General features: G+C 31.4%; 1 protein-coding gene across 1 annotated transcript; it reads right to left on the reverse strand.

Moving 5' to 3' along the window:
• Nucleotides 1–5,668: 5,668 nt before the first annotated feature.
• LOC101216834 (acidic endochitinase) lies at nt 5,669–7,493 on the reverse strand. The gene has a single exon (XM_004150358.3). It carries the CDS (start codon nt 6,812–6,814, stop codon nt 5,801–5,803), a length of 1,014 nt encoding a protein of 337 aa, XP_004150406.1. The 5' UTR covers nt 6,815–7,493; the 3' UTR covers nt 5,669–5,800.
• Between the last annotated feature and the right edge of the window lie 4,563 nt (nt 7,494–12,056).

Here is a 12,056-nt window from a genome sequence, read left to right on the forward strand (position 1 = left end):
TTCCCAAATGTGATATATATATATGTGTTAAATTTATTCTTTTCAAACTAAAAGAAAACTTGCGAAAGATGAAGGTGTAGTCTATTGTGTTATAACTATGTCGCCTAAGATATCGTATACTTTAGCTATGAGACTAAAAATATATGATATTTTATGCGACATAGTTATAACTACGATGCTAGTATCATTTCTCTTAACTTTAGAGCTTTGTTAGACTAGGTTGATATAGACTTCACTCTAGCTTTTCAACCTCTTAACTAATCTCTTTGTTAATAGACGATAAAACCTCTCATTCTAGGATCACTCTTAGTTTGTCTGACTCGGTTTCTTCTTCTTCTTCAGGAAAAAAAATATTATACATTTATTTTTTTTAAAAGGATATATTGGGTCAGGAGGTGCATCCAGACATTTTTACTAGGTGGACACCTCTTAGCACTTTCAACATTCTCGCTTCATTAAAATAAAAGAGCAATTTTTAAATTTTTTTTCAAGTTCAATGGTATTTTTTAAACCTTTTAATAACTCTTTAATGACTTTCCTCTAAAGTTAATAGTAAAAGCATTTTTGAACTCTTATTGAAAGTTTGAGAGTATTTTTGAAACTTCCAAAGTATTTTTAACTCAAAATACAACATTGTTTATAATTTAGCCATTAAGATATACTATTAAAGGTAAGCTAGATTTTTATTTTATTTTATTTTATGAAAACACGGTAAAAGTCATGCGGAAACCTAAAGTAGACCATCAAAATAGAATTAATAGAGTGAAATATTAAAAACAAATATTTCATGTTTTTTCATTGTTTCTTATGTTCACTTTTTTTTTTTTTTTTTTTTAATAATGAAAGCAAAACTATAACATTGTATTCTAAAAAATGGTTATCAATGTGTGTATGCGAAGGGATTTGAAAATTAGAAACAATTGGAATTTGGGAACTATCGTGGAGAGGAAGTTGTCGAGTGTCATGTTACTTAAGATTAGTGGTCAAAGTATGAACTATGTGAACTTAGAATTTAAAAGTTTTAGCCAACCAAGGCTGTTTCATTAATTTTTCAAACAAACTATTATTTGCTATGCTTCAAATTACTCATAAAAGAAAAGTACAAAGAATAATTAAATAAAAAAAGTATTTTTCTTGTTTGATTCTACTCCAAACTTGTAGCATTCGAGTTTCTTATAGGGATAGTTTTTGTTTGGTTTAATTTTAAAAAATTTGTGAATTTTCATATAAATGATTAGTTTGTTTTTTTCTTTTCTTTTCTTTTCTACATCTGCAAAAGTTATATAAAATTAATTCTTTGGCCATTTTCATATTTTCCTCCTCTTGGCTTTCAATTTTTTTTCCCACTCTCCACCATCCTTCACCTAAATAATGGGGATTGTCCAATAGGCCATGTCTGCTACTTACATACGTGGTCATATAAGTTTGTTTTCTTGGATCACCAAAATACCTCACTTGTGATATATTGTTTCTTTATGGTTTGATTAGTTTAATTCACTTTAAAAAATGTTTAAATTACAAAAAGTAATTTTACAAAATGTTGGAGGGTAACCACAAAGAAGCAATCAAACTAAACAAGAATTGGTAATTCACTTAAGTGGAATACATACCTATACCTATATATATTTAGAGGGTAGTGTGCTCAATAAAGATAAGTCCACTAAATGCAAAACTAAAGTTATACAAAGTTGTACTTATTCTAAAGCTACTAACAGTTATATTGACAAAATTTAGAGGTTGAATTCTTGAAATAACATTTAGGCTTCCCTAAGGGATCATATATACATTAGCAGATGAGCACTTAGACTCATCCTCTCAATCCACTCTAAAGACTTTGATACAAACCCAAATCAAATATTATCCTCTAAATCAGAACTAGTGACTTATAAACATGTATGAGGTATTTGAGAGAAGGTTTAGATTATGGAGGGTTGAGTTATAACTCAACCAGCGTTTGGCCCTAGTTTTACCCCTATCCTCCTCCCACAACCTTTCCTTAACTCTTCCTCGTTTATATTTTATCCATTTAAGTTTAAATACTATTTATTTTTTTTTCTCATTTATAATTTCTATATTTATGAGTTTTGTTTTTTAATCTTTTTATTTTAAAAACACAACTTGTTTTTAAGTTATGGACTTAGTTCAATTACATTATTAAATTTTTTATTTCCTCCTTTACTTTTGAATCAGGTAATTTATCGTGGTTACACAATTAAAATTTTAATTTAATTACCTTCAATCAACTCTATGTTAGAATTTTATCAATATATTTGTGAAATTAAAATTTTGATATCAATCTCAACCTTATTATATTTTGTTAATTAGCTTAAATATCTAAGGAATGTAAATTCGATGCCGGTACAATTTTAACAAACTACCATAAATTAATTACAACAATTAGCAAACTATAAGGACTATTTGATTAAATTAAAAATTAGTGGGGTTGTAATTTCAACAAACCTATTATTTAAAGGTGGCTTGTCTATATTTTTCCACTTTCATAATGTTATTTTTGTTATTAAATTAAGTTTGGTTAAATTAACATAAAAAATCTTTTGTTACAGAGATGGTACGTTCATGAATTTTTTACCCAATAGTTGTTGCAGAAGGACTAAAATAAATGTTTTGAAAGTATATAAACCACCGTTAAAAAAATAAAAATTCAAGTTGATATTTTAAAAGTAGTCTAAAATAGATTGAAGAGAAACCTAAAACTAGATTCATGGTAATTTTCTACCTGAGAACAAAACTAGAGTTGGTAAAAGCCTTTGTTGTTATTTTCTGCTTTCGGGACTTAGTATTTTCAAGGGTTATTTGCACTTATTTACATGTTTTGGGTTGCATGTCACATTCATAAAAAATAATTTATTGAAACGTAACGCTTACTTACAAAATTTTAAAAATGAACGTCGTAGTTAAATAAATTAATGCAAATTATTCTACAAAAACTAGGACGCTTTGGTAAATTAAATATACGAAATTTATGTTATTGGATTTAGAATATGAATTTTTTTAAAAATTATTCGCACCTAACGACTACTTAAAAAAATATTGAAAATGAACGTCGTATTTAAAGAAATTTATGAATTTTTTTTTAACGAAAACTATGACAATTTGATAAATTAAATATACGAAATTCGTGTATTGAATTTACAATATGAATTTTTTTAAATAAAATAATTGCACAAAGTTTGAAAATGAACATTGTATTCAAATTAAGGCAAATTGTTTTACGAAAACTAGGACAATTTGGTAAATTTAATATACGAAATTCATGTATTGGATTTAGAATATGATTTTTTTTTAAAAAAAATAAAATTTATTTGCACGTAACTGCTAATAAAAAAAGGTTGAAAGTAAAGGCCGTATTTAAAGAAATTTAGGCAAATTATTTTTCGAAAACTAAGACAATTGGGTAAATTAAGTATAGAAATTTGTGTATTAGATTTATAATATGATTTTTTTTTAAATCTAATACACTACCTGCATAACCCCTTCTCTAAAAATATCTTATCATAACCCTATCACAACCTTACCCACATAACTTTTTCCCTAAACACATCTTATCATAACATTTCCTCCATAACCCTTCCCTCAAACACATAATATCATAATCCTAAGTTTTTCTAGAATGTCACACTGTTGCAATTTCAAATGACTCATGATATAGCAACAACAAAAATCTTATATCATACCACATTGTTAACCCTAGAAAATACAACCCTTAAATATGCAATGAAAATCGAAAAGAAAATCCTAATTTTTTTTTCTAATCTTTACAAAAGAAGGAAAAAACAATTGAATACAAGAATCTGCCAAATTTTTTTTCATAAGGAGACAGAAAAACAATAGGATCAACTTTTTGAAAACAACATTTTAGAAAACCACGCATGTTAAGACATTTCAAGCGACATTCATTTAGAGAGAACAAACTTGCCACCAAAGCTCTACAAAATATCCTTTAAACCAATACTTATCATACTAAGCCCTCTTCCCTTCCTTCGAACATTCAGTACTACAAATATCCACCTTAAAGGAACCAACCTTTTACCAATCATAAGTGAAGCATAGTTCCCTTATCGACTGACAAGAATATTGTTGGATGCCGGTGGATATACAAAATTAAACACAAAGCTGATGGCACTGTTGAACGCTATAAAGCGAGACTTGTTGCAAAAGATTTTACACAGCAAGAAGGTCTGGATTATTTTGAAACTTTTTCACCTGTACCCAAGATGGTTACTTTCAAGACCTTATTAACTATTGTTGTATCAAAGAACTGGCAACTGACTCAATTAGATGTGAATAATATCTTTCTCTGTGGAGACTTGTATGAAGAAGTGTACATGGACTTACCACTTGGTTATAAATTGAATCTCACCATTCAAGGGGAGAAAATGGTCTGCAAACTTCACAAGTCCATATATGGTCTAAATCAAGCTTCTCGTCAGTGGTTTGCCAAGTTCTCTTAGTTTCTTGTCTCAATAGGCTTTCAACAATCAAAGGCAGATTATTCACTCTTCATAAAAGGTTGAGGTAACAACTTCCTTGCTCTGCTTGTTTATGTTGACGACATTATTATCACAGGAGCAAATGTTGGCCTCAATCGTAATCTACAAGCTGAACTCAATCATAAGTTTTTACTTAAAGACTTGGGATCCCTTAAATTTTTTCTTGGCTTGAACTAGCCCGATCTTCAACCAACATTTTCTTGTCACAAAGACATTATGCCTTACGTTTATTGGAAGAAGCTAGCTTACTTGGTGCCAAACCAGCCTCAGTACCTATGGATCCTATTGTCAAGTTGAACAGTTCAGAAAAAGACCTTCTCCAAGACCCAACTGCTTATAGAAGATTAGTTAGGAAGCTCATGTACTTAACCATCTCAAGACCGGACATCACGTTTGTTGTTCATAAACTTAGCCAGTTCATGACAAAACCTAACAAGACACATATGGATGCATCGAATCATCTCTTGGGAAACATCAAAGGCTCACTTGGTCAAGGAATCTTCTTGTCCAAAACACATGATTTATCTAAAAAGCCTTTGTAGATGCAGATTGGGGATCATGTTCTGACATCCGTCGCTTAGTTACTGGATTTTGTATCTTCCTTGGTAAATCTTTAGTATCATGGAAGTCAAAGAAACATCAAACAGTTTCTCAATCATCGACTGAAGCAGAGTATTGAGCTTTGGCCACAGTTTCCTGTGAGGTTATATGGCTTAAAAGTCTCCTCAAAGAACTTTAAATTGAAGTAGATACACCAGCCGTTGTTTATGGTGATAATTAGGCTGTCATTTACATAACTAATAATCCTATGTTTCATGAGAGGACCAAACACATAGAGCTTAACTGCCACTTTGTCTGAGACAGGGTTATTGATGGATCCATCAAGTTACTTTTTGTTCACTTTGCTCATCAACTTACCGACACTCTTACTAAACCTCTCAATGCCACAACCTTATCTCTTCTCATGTGCAAGATAGGAGTCAAAGATATATTTTCTCCATCTTGAGGGAGAGTATTAGATAGTTAACCGTGTTTGTCTGTTAACTATTAGTTTCTTCAAGCTCCAATTTGTTGAAGTAGTTTCATTTCTATTACATCCTATTATCAACCTCCCATGTACACACTTGTATAAATTCTTCTACTTGTTCATAAATAAATTGAGCGAAAGTTTTTTCAAAACTCTTCAATAATCTAACAATCTTGAAATACAATAATAGAGTTTGAGAGAAGTAAAATTTACATCGATTCTAATAAAAAAAACTAGGAGCCAACACGATTCAACTATATTATCAATTTGAGTCTATCCAAAGCATACAAGTTCCTCTGCAAGTTCTAAATCCTTGTGTATCACCATACTTATTACCCATGGGGAGCAACGCCATATCACTCGTCGTGTCACTCCATGCCGATCCACATACTATTTGGCTAATGCTTGAACTATATCCTCTATCATATTCCCTAGACCACAAAATCACTCCCCCAAATTTTGAATTGCGTTTAAGCTCCGGTAACACTCGATTTCTCACCACATCAGGAGGAATATATCCCGAATGTGCCACTTCTGGAGCCGCTGGCAAAAAAACAAACACTTCACCTGCATTGATTTTTGTCCACTTACTCCAACTAGCCAGCAAATTATCAAGACTTCCGTCCGAGTAATCGCAGGAAGGATTGTTGAAAAACAGAACCCAAACGTAATCAAAGACTCCTGTGTTGATAGCAGGCTGAAGATTTGCATCAGGGAAGGGACATTCTGGAGCCGCGGATAAGTAAATTTTACCCTTACTCTGTTCCTTGTATTTCATTAACGCTCTTGCAAGCTTATCTCTATGCTTTGATGACGGATCCCATCCGGCAACAAAGTCAATGCCGTCCAGTACGGCGTCTCCTAAAGGACGGGAACTTGATTCGCCGCCGAGGAAATTGTTCCATAAGTATAAGGCGTCGTTGGTAGCATCATCATCGTTGGTGGAATTCAGAGTATAGCTACCGGCACCGCCGCCAATGGAGAGGAAAACCTTGATGCCCAAGGCTTGACATGACTTGATTTCTGTGCTCAATATAGTACAGCCGCCGGTGGTTGAATCACAGTGGCCGTATAAATTAAGCGATCCATTTTCAGTTGTATGAAATGAACTGAGATAGGCTATGTTGACAATTTGGTAATTGCCGGTGGCGCAAGTATCAATGAGGGTGGTTTCGTTCTGACCCTGTCCCCAGTAAACTCCGATCTGGAGGCCATGGCAGCTGGTGATGGTGGAGAGGATGAACAGAAAGAAACAGAGTAAATGTAACAACGCCATTTTTGGGGAGATTAATATGATTATAATAACAACATTGTATTTATTATTTAATATCCAAAACCAACACTAACACCGTTGAAATTTGGGAAATGTAGAGGAGACTGGAGAATTTGAGAGGAAGATTTGTTTTCTAATAACTTGACCGAGTTAGCAATCTAGAAGAATACACATTTTTATATGATGATGATGATGATGATGATGAATGATATTTGAATTTTATACTAAAATCTCATTTTGTAAGTGATTCACCTTCACATGACTAACTTCCAGCTCCAAAAAACTACCTTCGATAATAAGACCGATGATTGTTGAAGTAGGTTCTATACTTGTTAATTATATATATGCTTGTATTTTGTCTACATTAAATGGTGAAATGTTTATTTGTAAAATATATTTTAATTAATTGATTTCACATGCACCTCAAATAAGTGATGAATATTTGGAAAAGTATATATGTAGTTGAAAGTATGTAACAAATAACAAAAAACCAAAAACCAAAAATGAAAAATCTTTCCGAAAACATTTTTTGGAAAAAATGGGTGCAGAATGAAGATTTGTTCTCCCATGATTCTCCAAATTTGGAGGAATTGAAAGTAGAATTGTTGAAGAAAAGTTCAACTTTGGTGCTCCAAGGACTCAACATAAAAACATGACAAAGAAAAAAAGACGTAGCCACAAGAAGAAGGGAATAATGGTACAACAAATGAAAAATAGCCCCAAGTTCAATAACAAATGACCTTCGGCTTATTGTTATGCCATCATTTTATGAAATTACAATTTAGCCTTTTCTTTCTTCTTCCTTCTTCACTTTAGAGGCTTTTTCTTCGTTTTTTTTTTCTTCTGTTCTTGTCATTTTTTGTTTTTTTGCGCCTTCATTTTCTTCTTTCATTTTTATGCTTCCTTTCTTCCCTTCTTGCTTCCCTTCTTCTCCGTTACGTTTTTTTTTTGTTTTGCACATGGTAGAAAGAGAAAGAAGATTTCGAACAATAAAAAATAAAAATGAAATAAGAAATAGGTACCTGAAACAAGAAAGAGAAATGATCGATAAGTTATTTATGAACAAAAAGTAATATTAAGCACGAGAAATAAGTACTTGAAACGAGAAAATCATGTTCACTAGTGAGAAAAAGGCAAGTGTTGAAAACTTGGGCACTACGTTGGGTGAGAACGAGTAATGAAGGATGAAAATGAGAACTGAGAAATAGGAATGAGAAGAAGTCCATAGTCCAAGATGCTCATGTAGAAACGTGTTAGTGAAAACATCCTATGCAATAAAATTGTATAAGACTATCATAAAATAATAATCACTTTCATTTTATATCATCATTTATGGTTTAAAATTAACTATTTCTAGTTGACGAACACCTAATTATCAACCATCATTGTTCACATTTAGTTAATAAATAAATTTATTTCAAAATGCAATTCAATCACCCATAGCTTATTTTAAAATTCAATCACCATCACTCCATCATTCACTTTTAATTAATTAAGAATACTATTACTATTTTTAAATTCAAAATTCAAAATCCAATCATAATTAAAAGTCAAAACTTTTTTAAAACTAAAACTAAACAAATTCAAAATGAATTTAAATTTAAATTTTAGAATCAATTAAATCTCAATTCATATTTTAAAGCCAGTCAAAATTCACAAGTCACCATGTGTCATTCATCACAGGCTCCAAACATACCTTTCAATTGGCCCATATTAATGAAAAATAATAGGGCACGTCATCAACTTGAAATTGTTTTTTGTTAAGCTTGAACAATAGTTCTTCGTTTCAGCTCCAATTCAGGTGATTCAAATTGCATAAAAAATTCATTATCAAGAACTCTATACAATGAACATTAATTTAACAATTACTAGGCTTAAGAACTTGATTCAGGCGGTTGAAGATAAGGCAGAGTGGGTTTGGAAATATGAAAGACAGAATCGAATAGTGTAGTCGGCTGTTGAGGATGAGATTCATCATCCAAATTTGGGAGTTGGACATCGAAGAGTCTTTGGTCCTAAAGCTGAGTTTTGGAGTGCACAAACGGATAATATTTTGAAGCTTAATACTGATGCATCTTCCTGTGTTGAAGCAAATAAAACTGGGGGCGGAATGCACTTGAATTCTGAAAAATTACAAAAAAATGCCGCAGCTCTAACTTGTCTTAGACCGTTCTTGTTTGTTTTAGCTCTGTTTTGAGCATTTAGTTGGGTTAGGCTCGTTGGGATGTCTAGATGTTTGTTTTAGCTCTTTTTTGAGCAATTTTAGTTGGGTTAGGCTCATTGGGATGTCTGGATAAATATTTCCTATAAAATGGGAGAGATTCAGTGAATAAATGATGTTACGTGAGAAGAGTTAAAAGTATAAAATGTATGTCAAAAATAGTTCTGATAATGTCTAGCATGCAAAATATATAAAATTTAAAAGATTAAGACTATAGTACAAACTTATTTCCTTTTGCAAAAATGACAAAAAAATAAGTCTAACCCACGTGATACACCTGATAATATGTACTTAATGTACCTAATATACACTTGATATACCTAATATACACTTGATACACTTAACACACTCAACACACTATTAATAATATAGAGTTGATATACAACTAATATTCACTTTGATACATTTGATATACTTGATACATTTTTAATTGAGCACTTGATACACCTGAAGTGCTTAGGTTGATTTAGCTCGCATGCTCCTTCAAATGTGGTGGAAAAAGCTACACGATTGTATCTATTCAAATTTTGTTTCTACAAAGACGTTTTCATATTCTTAAATAAAGAAAAAAAAAACTGTAATTACTAGTAAATTAATTCAGGTTCGTTTTCATTAATTAATTTGTGATTAAAGAAAAAAATCAACTAGACAACTAAATTATATATATGTCAAACTCTGCTACACAACTTTCTTATTGAACTAAACCCCACCTAAACTTTAAATCAATAAAATATTTGCTTGTGGGATACGTAAATATGTAGTATCTATGTATACATACTTAATTATTATAAGGGACATTAAAAAATGTAAAAAATATCAAAATACATTAAATTAATTTCTGAATTGTTCATTTAAGTTTTGTATATGTTATATTTTGTAAAATGTTTCAATTTTTTTTTTAGCTATTCATGATAATTCTCCTAATTATATTTCCAAACCTAATTTGATATCAATGGAAGCTATTTAATTCTTTTAACCTCTAACTCCCAATAAATTCCATGCATTTCAACTTGTACACATACAACCATCATTGGTTCGTATCATGTCGACGAAGATCCCAATGACATGAAGAAAGAGCAAAAGAAGAACAAAACCAAAGTGCACTAATTGTAATCATATCTAGCGACTTGAAATAAACAATCATTTTTTTCTTAATGTAATTTTCTTTTATTGGTTTTTGCAAGGATTTTTGTTTGGTATCATGAATGAATTTCTTTTGCTTCCTTCTATCAGTTCTATAGATCATGATATCTTAACAAACAAAAAGTACACGCACGGAGTAAATGCATGCAGAATAAGAATTGTTACGTTTATAGGGTAAACCAAAACAAAATACTAATCAAATGTGGGGAACTTTTCATTATCGTTCAATATTTATTACGTTTTCCCATTTGCTGATATCTCCTTCATTTGTTGATAGTACCCTTGCGTAAGCGAATTCGATGCCGTCCAATACGGCGTAACCAAAAGGATGGGAACTTGATTCACCACCGATGAAATTGTTCCATAAATATAAGGTGTATTTTCTGGCATCAGCGGGGGAAATTCGTGAATAGCCACCGAAAAGGCCGCCTGTGGAGAGGAAAATCTTGATGCCCAATGCTTGACATGGCTTAATTTCTTTGTTCAATTTAGTACAGTCGTTTGTGGTTAGATTGCAGTGGGTGGCTAAATAAAGCTTCGGAGTTTATCTACACCAAATGAATCAAGGAAAGCTACGCTGATAATGTGTTAATTCCGGTAGAGCAAGCATCAATCAGGCTGCCTTCATAGACACCCTATCCCCAGTAAACTCCGACCTGGAGGTTGCTGATTGTGGAGACGACGAACAGAGAGAAGAAGAGTAAAAATAATAACGCCATTTTTGGGCAGATGATCAAACATCATAGTAATTTAATAATGAGAGCAAAATTGAAAGTGGAATTTGAAAAAAAGTTCTGTAATTAGTGGAAAATTTTCCAGCTTGCTTTTTAAAAAGTAAAATCAGTTCACTAATTTGCTTTCTTTAATTATCTGACCCACTGTGATGATGATGTTTGAATTTCAGTACACGTTTTGACTGGGGGATTTATTGGACCGTCTCGGACATCAAACATTTCTTTATTATTCATAATCGATCTCCACGATATTTAATTATATTATTATTCAAACACATTTATCTTCCTTCTGTGGTTTAATTTATACATCTACAAATTGGAGCCATAAATTAAGTTTACCAAAATTCTTTAATCCTTTCATACACTATTCCAAGCAAGAGTTAGAAATTTTTTAAAGTCTAAAAAAAGTGTTTTATGTTTGTTGTGGAATTGACCAACATGAAAAACATGATCATGACTAAATTCACATGGGTAATAGACAAAAGGATAATTAGTTCTTTTCATCCATTCTTGTTTTTTTCTTTCTCATTAATACTTGTAAATTAACATTTCTTCATATTTCAAACCTACAATTAACGAAAGTGTTAGATAGTATGGAGTTTCATCTAGAAAATAATTAGCAATGAGAGACAAATCTATATTGATCTATCTATCCTTACAAGGAGTGAAGCTTTTTCAATAAGTAATTGTAACTAATGGTCATTTTAAGAATAATAATTAAGAATATAACAACATTTAAAAAAATTGTAAATATAGCAAAACTATCGCTCATAGAGACTTGTATCGCTGATAGATTCGTATGGTCTATCGCACAACATGGTTTGGTCTATCGGTGGTATACTTCTATCATTTATAGAATTTGACAAATTTTGTTATATTTGTAAATTTTTTAAAATGTTTTATATACTCAATTAATTATTTTGAATCTAATTACTAAATTTGCAACATTTCTTTATTAGGTTAAGTTTTTTGTACCATGCACTTTTAACTATGAGTGCGACGAAAAAACACAATTAGAGACAATAGAAAAAGAATATTTCGTGTAGTTACGTTCTTCAGCCATTTGGGGATCGATTCGTTGTTCGACAGTCATGCTGAAATTTTGATAGTGTATTCTTGGCACAAAGTTTTTCATTATGAATGGTGG

Source organism: Cucumis sativus, chromosome 2, assembly GCF_000004075.3.
Source record: "Cucumis sativus cultivar 9930 chromosome 2, Cucumber_9930_V3, whole genome shotgun sequence".
NCBI classification, from domain to species: Eukaryota; Viridiplantae; Streptophyta; class Magnoliopsida; order Cucurbitales; family Cucurbitaceae; genus Cucumis; species Cucumis sativus.

Excerpts from the sequence above, each read along its gene's own strand:
- LOC101216834 (XM_004150358.3), bottom strand. The coding sequence starts at position 6,814 with ATGGCGTTGTTACATTTACTCTGTTTCTTTCTGTTCATCCTCTCCACC.